A 24909-nucleotide genomic window follows, 5' to 3' on the forward strand; every position below is an offset into this window, starting at 1 on the left:
CAAATTTAGAACAGAATATTGCACAGACAAGTGCAATATTTTGCACTTGTCTGTGCAAAATATTGTATTTGTTTCTTTGTTACATGTTTATGTGTTGTACTGGTTGTAATTTCCTGTGCTCTCATGGTCTCTCTTGGCAAAGAGATTTTGATCTCAATTAGACTTTTGCCCAGATAAATAAATGATAATGAAGTTAAATATAAATATAAATAAAAGTAGCAGAACAATCTAATCTAAAAAAAAAAAAGTTTGATTAACAATAAAAGTATTTAAATACTTTGGAGCCTAAGGCCAGATTTAGTTGGAAGGATGCTCTCTCTACACCCTCTGCCTCCCAGCTGAGGGACAGCTGCATCTTTAGGACATCACTGCGTCATCAGAGCACTCTTCCTCCAGAATGATCTTTACTTGTTCCAGACCGATCTCGGCCTTTCTCATCCACATGATTCAGCGGTCATCCCCGCCTCTCCCTTCTCCTTCCAACAGGGATTGCCCCCACCAATCACCGGAGGGATTAGCTCCTCAGATTAAAGTGGCCATCTCCAAACCCTGTCTAATCCTACCATCTGTCAGAGAGCAGCAAACTAGCCAAGACTCTTGCCACTAGGCTAATCAGAAAGTCAAAAGAACACAGCTAGAGGGAGAAAGACATTTCGAAAACACACTTTTCTGTTTCCCAGCGTGGCAATGGAGGAGACATACCTTCTCAACTATCCAGGTGTCAGGAAGAAAATTCTGGCAGGAGGCAGTGGACCGTTGCCTCACTTTCCACCTGGGACAAAGGTATTCTAAATTGCAGTTAACGTGATAACCTACCCTAACGATTAGGTTATCACGCAGTGTTGATGACACTGGTTGTGTGTACAATAATAACCATTGTGGAGTAATTCATGTTCCACGGGGGGGGGGGATTTCTATCTTGGGTGTCTATTTTTAGCTGTGTGTTGCAATGCCCACTTCAATTAGATTCTGTTGAATTATTCATGAAGTTAGAAAATTTATTCTGTATCTGGCTCATGCACACAGAGCAAACATTTGGTCAACCAAATTGCAACATGTTTTTTGGCACTGTATCTTTGTTTCTGTGCTTCCACTGATCTGCTGGATTCCGACTTTTTCCCTTCCTAGTCACATCCAGCCATATGGCACCGAGCCTGGACACTGTGACAAATATTTTCCATGACAATGCCAGCATGAATTTCCATTTACCTGTGCGCGCGTGTGTGGATGTGTGCGTTCCCTCCCCAGTGAGGTGATTCCCATTTGTTCACACAGTTATCAGACTGTTGCGATTACACGCAATCTGTCAGGCTATAAATAAGGTTACACAGATCCAACATTATTTTTAAGTCAGGGTGATGCTAAAACCTTGACGACTCTTAGATGCACGCAAACAGATGATGTCTGAAATATATCATGTATGTCATTCAGTTTAAAAGTACTTACTGTAAATTATATTTACAAAATATACAAGAAAATAATTTTCAAGTTAAATTGGATTTTGTTTTTATTTGGAAATGACAAAGGGGGCTTTTTAGTTTTCTTGTTGTAATTCAAAACTATTTTTGTTTTAGCCACTGATTTAATGGGCTTTTAAAGCTTGCAATCAATGGAACAAATTAACATTCACTAGAAAAGGACAATCAATAGGCTTTGAGAAGATGTGGTAGATCCTTTATATTGACTGCAGGAAATTATTTAAGAAAACTTTCAAGATTTAGGTGGTGATGTAAGTATTTGCAGACAAAGATATTTTTTAAAATTATTATTTCTGTATAGTGCTGTGAAAACGTATTTCTGATATATATATAATTTTTACATATTTGTCACATTTACATGTTTCAGGTGGTCAAATTAATTTTAATATTGTTTTTAAATGATGATTCAGTTTGTCAAGAGAAAAAACGTATCCAAACCTAGGCTTATGTGGAAAAGTAATTGCCCCCTAAAACTAGAAATTGGTTGGCAGCAAGAATTGTAACCAAGCGTTTGTGACAACTGGCAATGAGTCTTTCATATCTCTGTGGAGAATTTCTGTCCCACTCTTCTTTGCAGAACTGTTGTAATTCAGCCACATTAGAGGTGTTCTGAGGTCATCTCAAAGTATGGATTTATGTCTTAACTCATTCACTGCCAGCCATTTTCAAATGGCTGGCAGTGAAACACAACAAGACTTGCACCACATTTTTGTCTCACTGCGCAATCCCTTACGTGTGCAAACCCTGCACCTCCTTGCAGGTCTACTTTTACTGCTGGTGGGCTTCAGTTCAACTTACGTTGACTGCCATTGACGTCTATAGACGTCAATGGCAGTGAATGAGTTAACTTATGGCCTCTCAAAAACCTTCATATTGTTGTTATTGAGCCATTCAGAGGTGGAATTCCTCATTGTCCTGCTGGATAACCCATGTTTGCTTGGGACAAAATGATGGCTGGACATTCTCCTTTAAGATTTTCTGAAAGAGAAAAAAATGTATGGTTCAATGAATTACAGCAAGTCATCCAGGTGCAATGGGACATAATATATTTATAAAAGTCTTCAGGATGTCTTCAGTTAAGAAGTTTTATAGCAAATGGTGAGACGAGCCTTCGTGTTCTTTCTGGTCAGCAATGGTTTTCACCTTGAAACTCTCCCATGGATGCCATTGTTCCCCCGTCTTTCTTATTGTTGAATCATGAACACTTTAACTGTGGCAAGTGAGGCCTGCAGTCCTTCAGATGTTGTTCTGGGTTCTTTTATGAGCTCCTGGATTAGTTGATGCTCTTGAAGTAATTTCTGTAGGCTGGCCACTGCTTAAAGGTTCACCTCTGTTCCAAGTTTTCTCTATTTGTGGATAATGGCTCCCATTGTGGAGTCTCAAAGCGTTAGAAATGACTTAGATGTCAGGGACTTTGTTTTTCGTCTGTTCTTACGTTTTTGGGCTCTTTTCGACTTCTTTACTTTGTCAGATTGCTTCTATTTCTCAATTCAAAAGGCAGCAGTCAGGCTGGGTGTGAAAGTGGAAAAAAAAAGTTAATCGGAACTAATTCCTGATTTAACAAGAGAGGACAATTAATTTTCCACCCAGTTAAGTTTAGATAGCTTTTACCCCTTTAATAAATAAAATCATCATCAAAACTGTATTTTATACTCAAGCAGCTTATCTTTGTCTTGTTTTGTAAACAACTTGATTTTTCATGAAATATGCAAATGTTACAAAAATGCAAAAAGCTAAGAAATCAGGGAAGGGCTAAATGTTTTTCACCACACTGTATATTAAATATTTTGTTGAAAAATCAGTGGCCACTTTATATGTCTAGTGAAGTCTCCACTGACTGTAGTTTGTGCCATTAATCTCTTGTACTCTCCCTGTTCCCACTTTCCAAGCTGGTTTTCCACTTCCAGACACTGTTGGACAACTTCGAGAGGACAGTCATTGATGACAGCCGACTAGCTGGCAGACCGGCAGAGATCTTTGTCGGAAAGATGTTTAAGATGGAAGTCTGGGAGACCCTGTTGACGTCCATGCGTGTTGGAGAGGTGGCTGAGTTCTGGTGTGATGCCATTGTGAGTTGGATTACAAACCGCACGCACACATTCTGAGATATCCGGCCCCTGAGAGGATGTAATAAGTGTTCATGACTGGGAAAGGGAAGCTTTTACTCCTCATTATAATGCACATGAATCAACGTTCTGTAGCCTCCAACATGCTCAGTAATATAAACATAAACAAAGCAATCTCTTTGTGCAATTTTTTTCTGTTTTTCCTTCTGGAGGAAAATGTAATTTGCAAGTAAAATTGTGCGACTTCTTGTGTTTTTTCTTGTACGGCTGATTGGCACGGGCTGCCAGAACCAGAGGGTTAGCATGATTAAGTGCTTCTGTGTTTTATTTGTTGATGTGCTAATTTCACAGCACACAGGCTTGTACCCCATTGTGTCCAAGGGAATGAGACTGATCGCTCAAGGGAAAGACCCTCTGGAGGGTCAGAGACACATGTGTGGAATGGGAAACCTGTTCCACTATCACTCCACGGGTTTCCCGGAGCTGGATGAGCTGATGCGGACTCCTCAGCCGCTCATATTTATTATGGAGCTGCTGCAGGTAAGCATCTGTGACAGTGACAGTGAATAGCGGAAGAAGAGAATGAACAGCTTCTCCCACTTTTTAGCTTACGCTACACCAGCTTACGCTTTTCTAAAATTTACTGACAGCACTGACTAAAGTGCCTCTCTGTCTAAAACATTCAGCTTTGAAATATTATATTTTCCCAAACAAGCTTGAGACTAATTAGCGAGTCCAGTATTGCTGGCAGTGCATTAACATTATTTCTGTTTCACATCAGCTGACAAATCTTCAGCAGTGGAAAAATGTAGATACTTTATGAAATGTCTTGATGCATGCTCAATGATCCAAGTAAAGAAATTCCAAAAAGTTGATTCTATTTATCTGGACCTAGCGTTTCAGTGGGAGAAATGTTTTGCAACTCATCAAAATGACTTCTTCAGTCTCCAAAAATGGATCCTTTACCTAAGTAAAAGTTTCATTATCACAAATTGAAAGTATATAAGCAAAGTTTAAAGTTAAACAATTATTATTGCTATTGGTGGACTGAAATAACTACTAACTGTAGCTTTAAATAACTGTAATAAAATAGACAAATTTATCACGCATGCTTAGTACCTATTTAAAATTCACTTGCATCATTTATCTTCTTCTCCTATGCAGGTAGGAGACCCCATGTCCTACCACAGAGAGTCGTGGATGATGGAAAAGGATGAAAAGCTGCAGACAGTGCCAGTTCTCCACATGCAGGGCAATGCTCTGGTCCAACAGAAGAAATACAGAGATGCTGCCAGCAAGTACAAAGAAGCTGTCCTGCTGCTAAAAACTGTCCAGTCTAGGGTGAGTGAAGAGCGGTTGGAAGAAAGGTGGGATGTAGGCAGGGTGTGTGTGTTGTTTGTGTGAATCTGTCTGTGTGTTTGTGTGGGGAGGGGCATGCAAAATGAGTACTGGGGAAGCTTGTGAATTCTGAGGTCTCTTCAGGATTTGGGGTTTTTGGGACATGCAGCTCCTTCTTTTCCAGTGGGACATTCCTGTTTTCCTGTTTTGCTCTGCTTCATGGTGTCCCTGATTACATGCAGCCGGGTGGGAGGCAGGCAGCAGAAAAAAAAAGGAGACCTGTCTTAGATAAGAGCAGAGAAGGTGGGTGGTGGGGTGTGAGGATAGCGCAATGCTCTAGGGAGAAGAAAAGTTATGTTAAAGTGAACACACAACAGTTTTAGACATATTTGAAGGTTTCATGTTGTGGCTTACAGATAGCTGGCCTTAAACGCTTGGTAAAGTAAAAATGATAATTAAATGTACTGAATTCTTATAATTATTAAAACAGCAAAACAAGAGACACTCACAGACACAGACTTGACACTGAGACATGACTAACTGGGGAAACGCAAGGGAAGCACGAACCCGGAGCACAGAGACAAGAGTAACAAACTGATAAACATGGAAGAAGAATGACCACGGAGACAGAACTAAACATACACGATAGACTACGCAGGGAGGCACAAATGAGAACAGACTAAATGAACAACAACACACAACAGAAATACAAATGATTAAACCAGGAAGAACGAAACTAAACAATAGTAAAACGAGAACATAAGAAAACTAGAAACACCGTGACAATCTCTCAGAGAGCTGAAAATGACTGTTCAGTGATGTTCCCCATCCAACCTGATGGAGCTTGAGAGATCCTGCAGGGAAGAACTACCCAAAAAGAGGAGTGTCAAGCTACTCAACAGGACCTGAGGCTGTATCTGCTGCCAAAGGTGCTTCAACAAAGTATTGAGCAAAGGCTGTGAATACTTATGTGCATTTTGTATTTTTGTTTTTTATTTTTAATAAACTTGCAAGAATTTCAAGTAAAGGTTTTCCCTTTGTCGTTATGAGTTATTGTGTGTAGAATTTTTAGGTGAGAAATAAATTCAATTGATTTTTGAATAAGGCTGTAACATGACAAAATGTGGAACAAGTGGAGAACTGAGAATACTTTTCATGTGCACCGTATAACTACTAAGCAAGTGTTGAATGAACATGTTGTTTTTCTTTTAAATCTGCATTCTTGTGTAGGAGATGCCAGGTGATATAGACTACATTAACCTAGGTCGAATGATTGTCCCCCTGGAGCTGAACTACTGCCAGTGTATGCTGGAGCTGGAGGAGTACTATGAAGTCATAGAGCACATGGATGAGCTGCTGCAGAAACACAAAGGTAAAGAAACATGCTGGAGAAAGAAGAATTGTGAGGGTTTATTCTGATTATTCTCATCATTTCTGGTTAAGAAACATCTTTAATTTGACTTTTTTCAGGAGAATCAACAGGGCACACTTTTATATATTTCCTGTCACCTAGATTCACATTTGCACGGTTGCATCAGCAAGCTTAATCCTGTGCACAGAAGTAGTTCAGCAGTGCACGGCTGTTATTCACTCTTTCCCTCCAGAGATTTGAACCAGCAATGATACCATATGCTCATAGTTCTCTAACCTCCAGGGTACTGCTGTGCCCAAACTTTGAAAGGGGGAGGGATAAGCTCCAATTCTTGCTATCATCAGCCTTTGTTAGCTGGGCTAGCATAATTTACGCATGAGAGCCATTACTATTTAAAATGATTCCAAATCTTTTATTCTTTCCAGAGCTGTAAAAATAAAGAAATCTTACATTTGACAGAAATCTTTTTCTATTTTTAAGACTTTAGAGCTGTTTTTGCGTATACATGTCAGTGAAGAGGTTTGTTTTCTTTATAAAAATTCTACCTGCAAGTCTAAGTGTCATTCATGCAAAGTGATTCAGAGCAAGCTTGACCAGAATATCCTCGAGAATGTCCTATAACATCGACATAACTGCACGCATTATTGTATTCTTGACTTTTCTAGAAATAATTAACATTTTCGTTTGTAATTGACTTATAGGAATTTTGACATTTTGATACATTTGGCTATTTGCTTTCTTGACAAGACAGAGGAAGATTGATGCCACTCTGATGCATGAATTTTAAATCTGAAGGAAACCCAGATGGCCTTCACATAGATCCCTCCTGGTGTTATTTTTTTAGTCTCATAAACTAAGTTGGGATAATATCAATTCACTCTTTATAACCGTCATCATTATCAGTTTAATTTGCACCTCTCGATTCAGGCTTAACAAAAACAGTCATTTCAAAATCTTGTAAAAAGCTGCCAGGTGAGAATCTGATGCCTGCACTGGTTTTACTGCATGTTGCAACTGTTTCTTGTTAATGACAATTTTAAAGCTGCAGCAGTCCCGGGAATTGCAGTGTCATACCCATGGCTGCTCAAAATCCTAGAGGAGCCTCTTATGCTGGCACAGCCTTCACTTCAGAGCCTCATGAATTATGCCCATGTTGAGGCAGTCTTTATTTTACTCTCTTCTCCCCAGTCTGGGGTTTCCACTTCCCCAGTGTTGTGTATTTGACTTTTGCATTATTTGTGATGTGGGGCTATAAATCTGTTTATCACATTATGGTGACTTACCTTTCCTTTAAGGACAAAAAAAGTACTCATGGTGTAAGGAGAAGACTAGGTTGTAAGGAAAAGATACTGTAAGTCTTTTGGAAAGTAGTGTATGCAATGTAATGTCTTTTGAAATGATGCAAACACAACACTATGTGGGGCAATAGAAGGAGATGTGTAAACTGAGCACAAAAGTTTAGCATGGATATGGTGGGCAGGATTTTCTGGGCTTCCCGACCCAGTTTGAGCACTTGTCACAAAGCTGCAGGGCTCTTTATGAAGCTTAGAAGCATGTAGCCCCCACACAAGCATTGATACACCTTCTTCTCCTCTTCTCCTCTCTTATTGTCCTCAGTTTCATTTCTCCAGTCCTTTTCTAGCTGTGTCTTAGTTTCATTTCACACTTCCGTCTCCTTTTGCTCACCACTCTGCTTGCATTCTTCGTGCTGTTGTTGTTCCTCCTGTCATCAGTATCACGTTGTCTGCATGAGTTCCTGTCAGCCACTCGGCTGCTGATTCATCCCATCAACCCATTTGTTCTTTAGAAAAGGATCACTGCACTGTCTCTGCTTTGCCAGAGGCGACAGTGAAATCTGTTTAACTGCTGGCTGAACGAAGATTTAGCGTAGAGGGAAATTAAATGCAGAGAAACAGGAAAATTCAATTATATGTGTCTATCTAAACTAAACACAAACAGGGGCATTGCAATGTGTTCGCATGGTGTTTCCACATGTCTGCACTTTCCAATTTGGGAAATGCAGTTATTCACTTTGTGGTCTTTAATTAAATGCTTGAAAAAAAAAAAACCCATCTCTGTTCATCTTATTTCGCATGAAAAAACAAAACAAAAAACACTGTTATGCCTTGATTTGGCTTAGCTGTAACTCAACACCTTTGTCTCATTTAATATGTGTAGATCTGTGAATATGCAAATTCTTTCCTGCCTCCTCCATCAGCTACTACTACTTCCATCTGCCCCCTGCACACTCCCTGTGCACAGTGGTGGTCCAAACTTCAAAACTGAACGTCTTGTTAAGCACAGGAGGAAAAACCCAGTGTTCAATTTGTAAAGCAGGAGATATGCTGTACAGTGAGGCTGCTGCTCTGCTGGGTCAGGGGAGAGAAAAATTCCTGGAACACACACACACACACACACACACACACACACACACACACACACACACACACAACCTCAAGCATAGAAAACAAAGACTAGGTGCTAGGTTTTAAAAACTAAACAAAACAAATAATTTAGGCAATTTAATACTCGCTGGGAAGCTTTTAGTGCACTTATAGTAAGGTCTCATAATGATGCTTTGTAAGTCTGAGATTTTTAGGTGTACTCAGTCTAGAGAATATCAAAGGAGAGTAAAATAACAGGCCTGTGTTTACACTTCCATGCCTATTTGTCCTTTTAGATATTACGTGGATGATTATTTTCCCCTAAAGTACAACAATTTTCAGCATCTTGACATCCTCCTAACATGGCAATGCTGCACAGCAGCAGCTACACTGAGCTTAAATGAAATAAGTCTACACTGACAACATTAGCTTTCACGCTACCAAACTCTTAGACCCACCAAGATTGGATTCCGCTGTTTGCTATTTATGAAACACTGCCTCAACACACAAGATTGAAGCATTTCGTAAATTACACAAGGTCAGCCTCACATGGAGCATGACACTCTGAAAAAGACTGAAAGAGAAGTTTAACATATAAGTATCAAATGTTAAAACTATTAGTGTTATAAAAAGAACAACTTACAAGGGTGCAAAGGATGAGCAGCAAATGCGCAGTACATTCTGAATCTCTGTTTTTGAGTTTGTCATTGGAACACTGCAGTTCTGGGGAAGCCATACTGACTTTCAAAAATATGATTTTCATAGACGAGGTTCTTTAAATAAAACGTACAGCCAGCTAGTTTAGCACAAACACTCTAATAAGGGGGAAACATTTAGCCTGACTCGATTCAAAGGTCACTCCACAGTCATTTCTAAAGCTACCTAATTAATGCGCTGTATTTTGGTTGTTTGATCTAATAAAACTACATTTTTTAGTCTTTTTTCTCACAAATACACAATGGGGTTGTTAGTGAGCTGTAGAAGTGGATGGGGCAGAGCCAAGCTTGCTGTTTTTCTCTGTTTCTAGTCTTTGTATGAAGCTCAGCTAACCCACTAGATGTAGCTTCAGCTTTTCATTAGTTGCACCATATCTCATTCAACTCTGGAAAGCAAATAAGCTTTCCAGAATTATTATTTTTTAGGGTTTATTAGAGTTTTGCAGATTTAGTTTAGATGAGAACTAACAGGTCACACCTACTCTCTGTCCTAAAAGCTTATAAATAACCACCTGTGCTTCAACGTGCATATCAGATTGATTTACGTTTTTTTGCAGTTATTATTTCACTGTGTTGTTGTTTCTTGCCTTTTCTGTTTCGTAGACTGTGTCAAAGGCTACTACAAAAGAGCCAAAGCCCACACTGCTGTGTGGAATGAAAAGGAGGCCCGGAGAGACTTCAACATGGTGGCTCAGCTTGACATCACTTTGGCGTCCCTCATCCATCGAGAGCTGAAGGCCCTGTCGGAGCGCATGAAGGAGAAATATTGGGAGGAGAAGGAGCAATACTGGAACAAGCTAGAGAAAAATGAAAACGCAAAAGAAGTGGGGGAGGCAGAGAGGAATGATGAGGAGGAGGAGAAGCAGACAGGAGAGATAGAAGAGGGAAAACAAGAACATCTCGAAAGTGTGACAACAGCGGCAAATGATAAAGTGGGAGGTGGTTCCGAAGAATCTCCCCCTGAATATGCAGAAGTTCACAAAGAGAACCTCGGGGAAAATAAGGTTGCACTGACTGAGGGAACAGTTACCAAAGAAGAAGCAGTGAATTTAAACACTTGCAATAAAACAGAAGGCAAGGACTGGCAGCAGATGTTACGACTGGTCATGTTGCTGCAGAATGAGGGAAATTTCCTCATTAAAGAGAACCACTTTCAAGAAGCTTCTGGAAAGTTCAAGGAGGCTATAGAATATGTGGACTGCCTTCAAAATAAAGTAAGTAATTGGTGATTAAGTGAGGGTTGTAAAAGCGTTCAAGTAATTGTGTTGTCTTTTCCAGGCAATTGAATGTAAAATAGAGCTTTTTGTTGCGATGACAGTACCCAGATGGACATACCACATTAACAGCCACCGGTTCAATCCACTCAGTGTGATGAATAGTCGAACATGCCAGAGAGTAGTCTTGCTAAAGGACCGCGACTCACTGTGGCTTGTAAACTAATCATCTGTCATTGTTGCTTTTTTACTGAAGAGCAGCTGTGGCATTGTAGGTACGCTGGCAAAGTGAAGAGCAGAGAAAGTGCTCTGAAAATAACAGCTATCCACAGAGATATCACTGTCCCACTGCTTGCCTGCTCTTCTTTTCTCTTTCTTAAACTCTCCTTTCTGCCACACCTCTGTGTCTAACTCCCTCATGCCTTTCACACACAACAAACTCTCCGCTGTCCTCAACCCACCCACTTCCATCTTTATTTCTCCTCATTCTAAATTCCTCTGCCTCCTCCCGGTATCATTTTCCACATCCGAGCTTTTTCGTCGTGCCTCCCAACGCTTTATATATTTGCCCCTACCTTTGTTTCATCTTTTCAACATTTCTCTCGCCATCTATCACTACCACCTCCCTCCCACCTACCCGGCTTTCATGTCCACTCTCTTTTCTCTGCAGGTGGATCAACAGGGTGAGGACTGGGATTCGCTGGAGAAAGTGCGTCTTCCTTTGACTCTTAATTTCAGCCAGTGCATGCTGGAGCTAAAACAATACCAGCAAGTTGTGGAGCTCAACACCAAGCTGCTGAAGAAACACAAAGGTAATATTAGAGTGAAAATTGAGTTTGGTATAGAAATAGATACTTGAGTATATAAATATACCCCGGTTTAGTGCGTACAGAAAAAAAAAAAACAACCCCAAAAAACCTATCATTTTTAAGCTAAAAAATGTCAAGTTCTCCTGCCAGCCCTCAGCAAACACTCGCCTTCACAGTGCAACAAGCCTTGATCTTTGTGTTTACCAGGGAAAGAAGAAAGCAAACATTCACAACCGCAAAGCTGTGTCTATCTTTTGTTCCCTCAGCTCCCACCCATGGACATCACAGTCAAAAATGAATTCATTGTTTTCTTTTTGTTTGTGCTATGATGAATTATTAACAGTTAGGGCGATCTGAAAAGGTTGTTTTATGCGTTTCTTTCCCGTTTATTTACTCCTCTCGTGCGTTCACCTCCTACTACATCTCCTGTCTCACCGCTGGCATTCAGCATAGTTAACTCCTGTGGTATTCATTTTATCTTCAACTTTTACGGCTTTCCAGTTTTACTCTTGCCGGCCTACCAATCATTCTTACCTCCTGTTGCCTCTTGTGGTGTTTACGAGTCAATAGTATTGCCATTTATACTTATTCGCTCTCTTTTCTCAATAGGTAATTTCAAGGCAGTGTACCAGAGGGCTCGGGCTCATGCTGCTTTGTACAATGAGGATGAAGCTCGAAGAGACTTTGATACGGTGGAGAAACTGGACCAGAAGTTTAAACCCTTTGTGCAGCAGGAACTGAGGAAGCTGGGCCAGAGCATGCGTTCTATGCATGCCAGTCAGAACAAGACTTACTGGGATACAACACAGGAGAAGTGGGGGCCTGGTGGGACCAAGCCCACGAGTGCAGCCAGAAAGAAGAACGTCAAATTTCCTCCAAAAGCCACAGAAGGAAAAGCTAAAGCAGATATTAATGTAGATAAGAAGACTGAAGACACTAAGAGCCAGGAGATGGAAAGCTCAGAGAAATGCACCCCTGTCGAGACAGAGGGGGTGGATGGTGCAGAAACAGGGAAAAATCCAGATGTGAAAGCAGAGCAGGGTAATAAAGAGCCAGAGCGTGGGAGAGCGAGTGGAGAGGGGTTAGATAATGAAAGTATAGAAAAGGCCGTGGTTCATGAAGCTGGGCTGGGTGTACCAGATAATCAAGCAATAGATAAAGATAGAGATCCTGCGCCCGCCAGCTCCGGCAAAGATAATGCAGCGAGCAAGAGATCAGTGCGCGATAAGGCGAGAAAGAAGGTAAAATGTCAATCAAGTGCTGCACCACAGCCAAAGAGAACAAACTCAGGGAACAAAGCCAACAGGGCTAAAACAGAAAAGGGTGGCACTGCATCAGAATAGACCAATGAGCCGTTTTTTCTGCGCTGAAGCAAAGGTTTAAGGTAGAAGTCGAGGGCAGACTGAATAACAGAGTCAGAAAAAAAATGACAAGCACACAAGCCTCACAATGGGACATACACAAATCCAAATATAAACACAAAAAGAAAAATTAATATAAAACAGCCTGTATTTGGCACCATTCTGAGTTAACTTTCATTATTCAAATCTCAAAGGGATAACTGCAGTCACATGAAATAAACAAAAAAAAACAATAACACGAGCAGACAAGGAGTTTGCCAAATACAAACTTTTATTTCTGTACACAAAGAGTAGAAAGCAGCCAGTAACCCACTTGTTATTACAGTAAAAAGCCTTTCTTCAGAAACCCTTTTTTTTTAATACAGATTAAAAACTCCAGAGAAAAGACGAAAAGAAGTGTTTTGAGTTCTGGACAATAAAACAGGAAATCAAAAGTGTTAAAGAAGTCAAACATTATGATTAATGAGGTATATTAATGGTGATTTAAAAGAACACACAAAGAAGAAAAGAAACCTCATTTCATCAGAAAAAAAACCGAGTGTGTTAGAGTAACAAACTTATATATGTTGCGTGACATACAAGCGCATGTGTCCTTGTTACATATTTAGATGCGTGTTGGTAAACACAGGAGGGAGGGTCTGACACTGAGGCGGCAGATTAATGACAGGGCCCGTGGAGCATGTTGGCAAGCTACATGCAGTAACAGAAGTCTGAGCAGTGATAGCTGTGTCCTCTGGGGGTGACTCCGGCTTATGTAGAGAACCTTTTTTCACCCGGCTTCAGTCATGCCACAGGGAGCAGTGTGTGTTAGTGTGTGTGGGGCAAAACAGGAAGCCACTAGGAGTAAAGAAATGTGCACATGGATGAGACCTCAGATGATCACACAGTCACGCATCATCATTTATTTGGATGGCGGTGTCGAGCAGCAGCAGAGTGAAATGTTGGGACAAACTGTGAATTGCAATGTAACCCTGTAGTATAACTACCTAGTCTATGTGCGTATATGTTTGTGTCATTCTTTCGCCACTATATGGTGTTAAAATAAACATGACAACTGTTGATGTGCAGTCCTACTGGGGGGGTTGTCTCCCCTTCTTTTTCACAACCTGTCACTGCGCCATCATCTTGTGTACCCACATAGAAACGTATGGAGCAACTGAGAGCAATGGATAATCATCACTGTGTAATGAGATGTGTAAATACCAATAGATAAATGTCTATGAATAAACATCGCTTGTCATGGCTTTTTTTTTTTCTCCCTCGAGCTGTGCAGCTGCTCTTTGTTCTGAGTTGCGAGAGCTTTAACAAAACAAATTCTCAAGCAGTGCTGATGCAGAGATGGGTTCAACAAATAGTAATGACTATCTTCAGCAGCTTAACAGTGGCAGGCTTCAGTGGAGGTGGACGTGAAGAAAAGGAGAGCTGTGTTTGGGAACCAAGGGCCTCTCTTGCTTCCCTTAAGGCTATTAGCATTTGTATTATGAATGGCACATCACGTTTCCAACTTGCAAACCTGTGGAGCTTTGTCCTTGGGGGCAGTTCCCTAGCAACGGTATCAAAACTAACAGGCAACGAGTGCTGAGGAAGATGGTGTCAAATGTGAGTGCTATGGGCCTGGAGGAAGATCCCATAATGAATGCAGCACATGGGTTTTAAACTCATGTATGTGGGGTCAGAATGATATTTTTAAAGTTTAGCATGGATTCTTCAATGTATATGAGAATGGGGTGGTTTGAGTATGGAGAAACACACAGAACCACAGCTTCATTGTTTCAGGCAAACTTTAGTCCTGCTTCTGGAGATTTTGCTGTGGCAGGCACATCAAAGTGGATCTCTCCCACCAGCCCTCAAGCAATAAATGGATTGTTTTTTTTATGCCTTTCCTCTCTTGTCTCTTAGATCTTTACTCCCTCCAAGCATACCCGGCACCATGGGTTCACTCATACAAGCCTTATTTAACCGGTTTCACCCTATGGATGCTCACATGCTGTGATCCACACTTTTCCATTCCAGCTGTCACTTCCAATCAACCACAGGTCTGTCCGGGACTGACAGACACTAGTGCACAAACACACTCCTGACGCAACCTCCTTCCCTGAATTTAAAGCATAATGAAAAAAGAAAGAAAACGTGGAGAAAGACTAACTCTTGTCTTTTATGGATTCAGCTCGGTTTTAAGGCATTAATTGACTGTGCTATGTTTAGAACAAAATGCACCCTATGAGCTTGATACGATGAGGGTGAAACTATATCAACGACACATCCTTTTGTAAATCTAAAAGCAATTAAGTATGCATTAACATGAGGGGAAATGACACATGCAGAGTCAGTAGCTACTGTTCTTTTCATATCTACATGGAATGAAGGGATTATTAAGAACGGAGCTGGTGTGGGACTGAGTTATCTTGGTGTGCCTTATACCCCCCCTGTAGTTTTTGGAATTAGCATATCGAGGGGTGGGGGAGCTTTAACTTTTAGGAGCTCCTTCCTTCTGTCTGCACATAGCAGAAGAACCCTAAGATCTCAGAGCAGTGGCATGCATGCTGATATTTATCAGCAGACATTTCCTAAACAAAACACAATCCCATTCACAAAACAAATTGGCTTACCACTGAGAACTTGTTTATATCCTTCAAGATGAAATAGATCTCCATTTTTATGAAATTGGCCTATGGTGTATTTCTGGCGATACATCACAGCACATGTTATCGATCATGCAGGGAGCCATTTGGTTATTTGTGCATAATGTGGGTGGATGCGTGGGGGCTATTGCAAATAGGGGTGCGTGTGTAGCAGCATACGTGTGTGCACATACACTGAGTGCAGTTAGTGCTCTATGGGTGTAAAGGGCTCACTTAGGAGAGGCAAGCAATGAGTGCGACAAGCAGTGAGACAGGATTAGAGGAACACAGTGTGTGCATACAGAGGCGCTGTGCTAGCGGGCACTTTGGCTGTCTCAAATAAGTCATGGATTTAACTGATAATGTGTCATTCTGAAAAAGTAAATAAGCCCATTGTGGGTGCTGTCAGCTCCTTGACAGTCTGCACCACGCAGCCACATAAAATGTAGTCAGCCCAGCCCTGATCTAGCTTACACGGTTAAGCTTTAGCTCACCTCCTTGTTTCAAAATACAAAAATAACAACCATGACAACACATTCAGGAGGGGGGGAAACACACACTGAAGATACAGGCATTTTGATAGAAACAATGGATGTCCTTCCTTTTCCCTTTTTGCATTTTTTTGAGGTTCTTTTCACGGAAGGTCTGATTTGTGCTGCAGACTGATATAAAGCTTCCCACCTCTGAATGACTACACAAATACTGGTAAACACAGTGTCTTGGCTGGGCATTTTCCATCACTTTAGTCTCTCCCTGACCTGCTGCTAACATTAGTTTCCTTTGGCTCGTTAACATGGTGTCAGGCTGCGCCACTGAAGCTATGAAGCACAGCCTGGCCAAAAGGACATCAGCGTGAGCCTTTAGCAGTTTGCATGAAAAAGGCTTTTAGTGCACAAAATTCCAGTAGAGGGTTAGCTCTAAGTATCATTGCCGCTGCAGTGGTCACATGGCCTGGTGTACTGTGGCCTGACCTCAGCTGCATAGAGCTCCTCCCTCTGCCATCAGGCGTTCTTTCAGGCTTTCTTTCTGCTCCTCCAGGCACACTCAGGGTTAGATGTGTGATGTGGTGCCTGAAATTAAGATAAGATAAGATAAGATAGAACTTTATTAATCCCTCGGGTGGGTTCCTCTGGGAAATTCGACTTCCAAAAAAAGCACAGCACCGACCAAAGTTACAGTTACAGAACTGTTATATATATACACACACACACACACACACACACACACACACACACATATATAAATACAGAGACAAATATAAATAAAATATACAAAGGGGATAAATAGAATAAATAGGAATAAAAAATAAAAATACAAGTGAATTGCACATTTCAAGTATTGAGTCTATTGCACTGTTGACTATTTACAAAAAGTATTGCACAAGGTATTGTACAGTGAGGTGCAGAGGCACTACAGCTTAGTTGTTCCCCCCTCCTTTGTCCTCCTGTTTCCCCTCCCTCTCCCCTCCAGAGAGGAGGGGAGAGGGAGGGGAAATTAGGATATAAAAGAGAATTTAAAGAAAAGAAAAGGGTTAACAAGTTTAGGAGCACATGCAAAGGACCAAGGAAATGTTCTTGGTTATAACTAAGAAGGCTATAATTATTATAATCCCTTTCTTTGTTCAAATTGCAGGCTTTGGATTGCCCAGCAAATTGCATTTTAAATGCAGTGGGGCACTGTGACAAAGTGTGTGACAGTGACACGCTCTGTCTTTCTCTGCTGCAGTCACCCTCTTATCTTACTTCTCCTCTCTGCCTCTCATCTTTCCATCCCTACCCCCTCCCCTTCTATCGATCCACACTAGTACATATTTGCTCTCCTCTCCATCTCTCATGGTCCCAAGGGCCATGGGGGGAGCAAAGAAGCTGTCTCTGAAGTGTGGAGTGCTACAGCAGCAAAGATCCATGTAGCCGAAACAAACTCACCAGGTTCTGAAGGGAAGACGTTTCTCAGCTGCTCAATGACCTCCTGGAGCTGCAGCACCGTGTCCTGCTCATGCTCCAAATCATCTCCTGCCACACACACACACACACACACACACACACACACACACACACACACACACACACACACACACACACACACACACACACACACACACACACACACACACACACACACACACACACACACACACACACACACGGATTCAAGCCGCCACAGAAAATGTTACTTCTCAGTGAAAAGATAAGGTTTTACATTTAGCATGCATGCATATGTCAAGCCCTCATCTTAGCCTGGCTGCATGCCACTGACCTGCTGCTTCAGTGTCTGTAGTCTCTCTGCTAGCTGGCTCCCCATGGTGTCCTCCTCCAGACACAGGAGAAGACAGGGTTGATGGTTCTGATCCATTGGCCTCTGAATCATCTTTGGGCTGCTTTTGGGAGAGACTTATTACCATTCTTTCTAAATAACCCCTCATATCTATCATATTTCAGACATCAGAGTCATTTTGCCTTTCAGATAGCAATGAATGTGATGTTTAATGGCAGCCGGCAGTCCTCAAATGAGAACTCAGAGAAAAAATATTTAAAAAGGCAATTTTGCCCAACAGCTGTTCATCAGGTTACTGTGATTTGTGCTTTGATAGGTAGGTAAAAGCCAAAGGGAGTTGCACTGCACAGACAAGCATTGCAGAAAACAGACTGACACCACAATGGATGCCTCAATTCAGAGTCAAAGGGGGATAGTGTAACTCTCGAAGATCTTATATGCAACATTCCCATGGTTCGTATTGTTTTTAGCAACACTGTGGCAATACTCCAGAGGTGAGTAAGTTCAGTAGCTGCTGCAAAACAGGAGTCTCTGTAGAGACTGGGAGGGATTCATACATATACTTCTAGAGACTACAGACTGCAGATTCTACAGATTTTATTTTCTGAGGAAATGAAACTGTGATATAGGTCCACAGAGAAAAGAATTCAAATAGCTTTTTTCCCTCCCTTTATGTTTTTAACCCAGGAATATGTGCCTCTTGCTCTCTTTAACCTGAAGATGCAGATCCCGTTCTTGTTCTTTCTCCTACTGTCATTTATTCCCTTCATTTTCTCTTTATTCTGTGGCCTGAGTGTGCAGTTTAGATACTCCCACTAACAACAATTTACACATTGCCATTATAGTAACCAGTAACTGTGAGTGTCAGCTCCCACTCGCCTATCTCTTTGCCACACCTTTCCTTTACACCGCAGTAAATCCTTTTATATGATGCTCCAGAGTGTATTAAGGCTTATCCTCTTTCTTAACTCCTTCCATACTGTACTTCTTTGTACTCCCATTCCTTCTTTTAAATGAACACTGTGTGCCTTTTTGTACTTTTATAAGTGTATTTAAAGAACTTTGCTATCTGTGCTGTCTGTGAGGAATACAAATATTGAAAACTGGTGAGGTTAAATTTCCCTCTGTGCCCCTTTTTTTAAACTGCAGCTACAGAAATCTGCAAGAACTATACAGTGCTGTGCCAAAATATTTGTCCTCTATCCAAAATATCCAAACCTACCTAATTGTCCCCTAAACCTAATAACTGGTTGTGCCACTCTTGGCAGCAAGAACTGCAATCAAGTGCTGGTGATACCTGGCAATGAGTCTTTCACATCGCTGCAAACCACTCGTCTTTGCAGATTTGTTTTAATTCACACACGCTGGAGGATTTTCAAGCATGAACGGCCTGTTTGAGATCATGCCAAACATCTTAGTCTGATTTAAGTTGGGAATTTGACAAGTCCACTCCAAAACCTTCAATTTTTCTTTTTTAACCATTCAGATGTGGACTTGTTAGTGTGTTTCTGATTATTATCCTGCTACATAACCCAACTGAACTTGAGCTGGCAGGACATTCTCTTCTGGGATTTTCTGGTAGAGAACAGAATTCCCGGGCCTTCCACAAAATTCAGCTTTTGTCTCATCAGCACACAGAATATGTTCCCAAAGATCTTCACTTCAGTCTGTTAGACAGATTCTGTTTAAGCTTTTTGTGATTCAACAGGTCTGTCAGTAATGAGACCTGGGCGTGGCTATAGTTCAACTGAGCGCAGCTTTCCAAAAAATGTGGTTAATCACAATTAATTCTTGATTTAAGGAGGGCAATTTGTTTTTCACGTGTGGCCTGGTAGGTTTGAATAGCTTTTTTTCTAAATTAATTTATTTTACATTTACAGCGATAATCTTTGTCTAATATAATTTTTTTTTAAAGATCTGCACCTAATGTATTTGCCTGTAAAACCTAGTTGGTAGACTTAGAAGTACACATAAAAACATACAAGTATTGTTTTTAAATAAATAAAATCCATTGTAGGAACTGTTCATGTCCTTTCCAGGTCTCCCTCAGAGGTGTACCGCTGACCTGTAGCAGTAGCTCCCTGAGCCGGCGCAGCTGGGACTCGAGCTGTTTGTTGTGGTCCTCCAGGATCTGCATACGGGTCTCCAGGCGAGTCTTGTGTTGCCGGAGGACCCGTGCTTCAGCCAAGAGCTCCTCGTCCTGCTGCCCTTCCGCTGTAGGTGAACCGAGACCTCCTTCTCCAGCCTCAGTCAACATGGGAACTGATGCCGCCTCTTCGTGTTTCCACTTAAGCCGCCTGTACTCGCTCTGCAGCACCCTGAGGACCAACAGATGGAGGAGAACAGTCAAGGCAATTTGTTGGTGCAGCAAGCAAAACATCAACTTAGAGAATTATACTGACACAAACAGAAATGCATTATAACCTGACATTTGTATTTATGAGACAAATCATTTGAATGATTTACTAAATACCAACACATTAAACAATCAGTACTGCAGGATCCTAATGTATTATTGATGACTAACCACATGGAGTGCAATCTTCATTTTTAATAGAAGCCTTTCATATCACATATTTGTATGGTGCTGTGAATATTCAGTGGCTTTGTGTGGTGATTCGCTATTAAAACTGTTTATAGACTTGTGATGCATTGTTAATTGATTTGGCTGCTGGAAAATGATCGTCACAACATACTGGTCTATTTAATTGCAGAATTATCTGTAACTATCTCTTTGGAAAAGAAAATGTAATAAATACATAAAATAAAAACAAAAACCAGAAAGTCAGGGTAGCTGTTCTAATGAATGGTGGATGGTCAGAGGTTGAGCAGCTCGCCATGGCATTCATATACCCAGATAAGGTATATGAAACATATTTCATATTTTACAGGCTATCACTGAATTACATGTAAATGCAATTTTGTATTTTTTTTTTCAAAAACTGATTCACAGTCATTTAATGAAATTCATGTTTTCATACATATTAAATCTTCCTGTTAAAAAGGATGTTTTTTCTTCCCACTATCGCCAGTGGGAAGTGCTTGGGTTTTTCTGTTTTCCTTTGTATTCTTGTAGGGTCTTTACTTTTGGCACTATATAAATAAAACAGAACTGAACTGAACTGAATTGATCATTTAAGTGATGGTTCTTGAATATAGGTGGTTGTACCACTACATTAAAAATCATAAAATTTCAGGTAAATTCTATATTATATTAGATACAAGCACATGTCCATCTCTTTATAAAGCTAAAAAAAGGTTGGGGTTTTTTTGGGTTAAAGAGACCTAAAATAAGTTCTTAATTTTTTTTGCTAATTTATTGTTCTGTTTTAAGCATCAGAAAAACCACTAAACAGCCTATAAAATAAGCTAAAGCAACCACTTTAGTCATTAATAAGGACAACAGAGCACACTATAACAAGAGACACAAAAACTGAACTAGGTCAAGGTTTCAGACACCCAAAGGGCACAAGTGTGTGTGTAGCTGTGTTTTGCTGTGTGTCTAGAAAGGTCACAACCAAACTGAGGACAAGGGAAATGTATTCATATGAGTCATTCAACTAAAGGATGCCTCTGGTAACCAATTAAGTGGAAAGGAATAATTAATTTGCTTCATTTATGGAAAATATCTGCCCCTGTAGTAACTAAAATCTAATTCAAAAGCATTAACATCTTGTGTTTTAGATATGTTTTACACTTAAAGCCAAACAATTCATAATAGACTCTTTGTTTTTCTTGTGCAGGACAAACTGAAGGTTGACATATGAGTGGTTCCATGTTACCAATATGCGGTTTTACAAGCTTAACGCTCAGGTATGCGCACAGAAAATGCTGCTTTTTTTCGTTTTCTTCAGGCAGTTCAAAGGATTTAGAGTATGAATGTGTTTATTCACTGCAGGAGGTTTGCAAATGATAGCAGACATACTGAACCGAGTGTAATACCTCTAAATAAACACGCAAACATACTTGTGTAAAATACTTCTGGGGAGCTTTACTTATAAACACTGAACGTTAAGCCAAACTTTAAGGTTTCTGCAGCAAACATTATTTTTATCTTAGCCTCGATCATATCTAAAAGCAAATCAGATCAAACACCGTTTCAAATGTTTAAAATTCCATGTTTGGATGTGATGCAACTGGTGTTGAAATATGTCTAAAAGATGGGATTCTGGAGGATTTATTGTGCTTGAAAACACATGAATTCTAAAGAATGACGAGAAAGTTCTAACAGCTTTATTTCCTGGCTACAGACCTGTTCTCGTTCTCCAGGCGGGCCAGGGTGCACTGGAGCTGCTCCTTATCCTGGTGTTCCAAATGTGCCAGCAGCATGTGCTGTCCACAGGGTGAGTCATGGTCCAGGGCTGGGCTGGAGTGACGCAGGAGGTACTGATCTTCATCCCTGAGTCCCCCACACAGGAGACAGCACACTGAGCCACCAGCACACAGCCACCAGCAGCACAAAGCAGAACCAAGAGCATGGGAGAGCAGACAGGCCAAAGCAAAGCAAGGCAAGCAAGACAGGAAGGCATAACAGGACGAGACACAATGAAACCAGACAGGATACAGCAGCTTGGAGCAGTGTGCCAGGTTCCCAGTCCAAACATTAAATGTTCTGCAATAAAACTTGCTCACCAGACCATTTAACACCTACTCACATTTATTAAAAATGGAAGGTACATCTTAAGCTGCACAATATATTGCTCAGATATTAATGTCCAATAACATTTTATTGACACTGGAACAAAAACGTAATGTTCAAATCTATGATAACATACCTAGGGCTATTAAACGATAAATGGATATGTGTTGTTGTCAGTTTATGTTGCAATAATGCTATTGCCCAGGCAAACCACTTTGTACAGCCAAAGTTAAATGAGAGGCATTCATATCAAGGAAAGACATGACGCCTGAGCTGAGTTACTCTGATACTCTGATACTTAACCTTCAGGTGCATTGATGAGACAATGTGGGTCTAAATGACCCAACTCATATGTGCTTGGGCTTAGTTGACTTGCATGCCTGTTACCTGACAACATTAAACTGCGATTAATATATACAGGTGGAGGTAAAGGCCGAGCATGCAGGAACGGTGGTTCAGGACAGTAAACAGCAGGATGCCAAGCACACACCAGCTGGAAGCACCGATAGCACAGAGCCGTGCAGCAGGAAAAAAGTAAAAAAAAAAAAATGAAGCATTGACAGACAGAAGGACGGGTGTGCAGAATAAGAACAAGAAGATACAAGGGCACAAAAGCTGGAAGCAACACAGCTGCACATAAGGGGAAGAAGTGAAATGCCATGCATACAAACACACAGGCACAGAATAATCCAGAGACAGAGTGTAGATGCAAAAACTATATGCATGTATATACATTTGTGTGACACAGCTCCATCCAAGCAACACACTAGATGCATGCACATAGCAACAAAGACAATGAACGCAGGTTTGATAAGCAGAAATATCAGTACTGAAAAGTTTTTGGCTTCCAAGTCTTTTACTTCTCTCTGAGTTTAAAACAAGCTCTTAATGTATCATCAGTCACATCACTCTCTGAGAGCAGACTAACACAAAACACATGTGGAAAGGTACAATAAGCACACTTAACACTGCACTCACACACATTACACAGACCTCTAAAGTGTGTATGTGGCAAAGCTACAACCTTAACTTTAAAGCAGAACCATCTCAGAGAAGGAGGAAATGGCTGACAGCCCACAGCGATGTCAACAAAATAAGACATGGACACACAGAAAATCATGATCTCAAACAACCCTAACCACTCTCTCCATGTGGCACTTTCTCAGCTTTCCACAATGAGGACTGGCTGCCTCATTCACATCAAACATCCTTATTCCTCTCACTGCTGTAACCCCGCCACTGCCAGCCACTCAGCCAGCTTCTGCAGGCACTCACACATACGCTTTGTGTATCTACACACAGCCACAGACCTTAATCGCAGCGGGCATGTGTATGATGAATAGAAAGTGTGTGCACACTGCTTGCTGTGGGTCATTTTCATTATGTGGCTGACTATTTATGCGGTTACCCAATTTTACCCAAAGAGCTGAACATACATGTACAAGTCTGTGCACACAAACAAACGCAGAGACAGTCGAAGCATCGCGAGAAAAGAGTGTACACACAAAACGCACACATAATCCCTGTGAAAGGCTGTGCTTGTAACGACAGGGTTTGTAGGGTGGGGGTGGTGGCATACTCACAGGCTTTCATCAGGAGACAGACTATCCGTGAAGAATGAACAATTCTGGCTCTCCATTTCCGCCAATCTGTATGTATACAAACACACAAACGCACACACACGCACACCAAGGACAGGATGTCAAATATACACGCAGTTGACACAGGTACACAAACACCCAAAAGAGAAATATTGAGTGAGATCAGTAAACTTAATGAAAAAGGAAAAGCAAGACATTATGTTTATTGCCACACACACACTGAGAAAAAATATATTTCATCAAACACAAGCTTTAAACAAATAATCAAAACTTATTTTAAGCTGTGCATGTGGGACCTCTAGCCTGGATAGTAAGGTGCGCAGGGGCATTTGACTAACAAGACTGCAGAGTGGCAAAAATAGAGTAGAGTAAAAGCTATAAAAATATCCACAAGGAGCATGCATAAAACTTTATTGTACATTGTCTACTCGCATACAGGCAATAAAAAAACCTTTTAGAAACGTGCTACTGTCCAGCACCACAGACAGCATCAGCGGTGTGTGTAAGGCCACAGTGTGTCAGGTGCTCTGTGGTTTTTCAGCACCAAGGACAGCGCTTCCCTTCTGCATTATATCCTGCTGACTGTCAGCTACACTGTACATGCTGCTCTGTAAGCTGTTTTACTACAACACCAAATAAAATGTGTTGTGGCAGGGCAAAAAATGAAAAGAAAAGAAAATTAGTTTTCTTATTTTTAATGGAATACATAAGAAAATTGGGTCCTACAGAAATCACAGCAAGATGGACAAGGCAGGGGCAGGTAGACCCAACAGGTAGGTGAGTGTACCTACTGTGCAATAAACAGGCTAACATGTCTTTGAGTACTGCAAGATTCTGAACAGCATTTTCTGGGGAAAAAGAAAGAGCAGGACTGTGCATGACAGGTTGCTACCATCGCTATATGTCGTTGATTGAAATCAATAATTAAAATATAATGGTTAACATGCATTCTGCTTAGAAAATTAATAATACCAAAAACATCATTGATAGATAGAATGTTTACTGTAAGCTCAGTGTGATACTATTTTTAATATAC

The 24909-nt window shown here is 40.9% G+C and overlaps 2 protein-coding genes across 9 annotated transcripts in view; one reads left to right on the plus strand and one right to left on the minus strand.

Annotated features, from left to right (window-relative positions):
• Window positions 1–583: 583 nt before the first annotated feature.
• On the plus strand, window positions 584–12720 carry LOC309719018 (uncharacterized protein; the record flags this gene model as incomplete). 2 transcript variants are annotated; one of them, XM_082554776.1, is made up of 8 exons in its annotated part: window positions 584–783; window positions 3368–3547; window positions 3896–4084; window positions 4709–4885; window positions 6113–6254; window positions 9958–10568; window positions 11239–11380; window positions 11987–12720. In XM_082554776.1, the coding sequence occupies exons 1-8, from the start codon at window positions 688–690 to the stop codon at window positions 12718–12720; spliced, it is 2271 nt and encodes a 756-aa protein (XP_082410902.1). In that variant the 5' UTR covers window positions 584–687. The 2 variants fall into 2 exon arrangements, with proteins under 2 accessions (XP_082410902.1, XP_082410903.1); XM_082554777.1 differs by having other exon boundaries at window positions 3386–3547.
• A 3596-nt stretch (window positions 12721–16316) lies between these two features.
• Window positions 16317–24909, minus strand: part of drp2 (dystrophin related protein 2) — a 119538-nt gene continuing 110945 nt past the window's right edge. For 4 of the 7 annotated variants that reach the window (XM_082554710.1, XM_082554707.1, XM_082554706.1 and 1 more), the window contains 6 exons: window positions 23856–23921; window positions 21886–22032; window positions 19699–19951; window positions 17616–17736; window positions 17285–17371; window positions 16317–16429 (listed from right to left, as the gene is read on the minus strand). In XM_082554710.1, coding sequence (XP_082410836.1) covers window positions 16410–16429; window positions 17285–17371; window positions 17616–17736; window positions 19699–19951; window positions 21886–22032; window positions 23856–23921 — 694 coding nt within the window. In that variant the 3' untranslated portion in view covers window positions 16317–16409. The other 3 variants (XM_082554711.1, XM_082554708.1, XM_082554712.1) reach the window with 2 other exon arrangements.

Source organism: Aulonocara stuartgranti, assembly GCF_965226115.1.
Source record: "Aulonocara stuartgranti genome assembly, chromosome: 2".
In the NCBI taxonomy this organism is placed as follows: Eukaryota; Metazoa; Chordata; class Actinopteri; order Cichliformes; family Cichlidae; genus Aulonocara; species Aulonocara stuartgranti.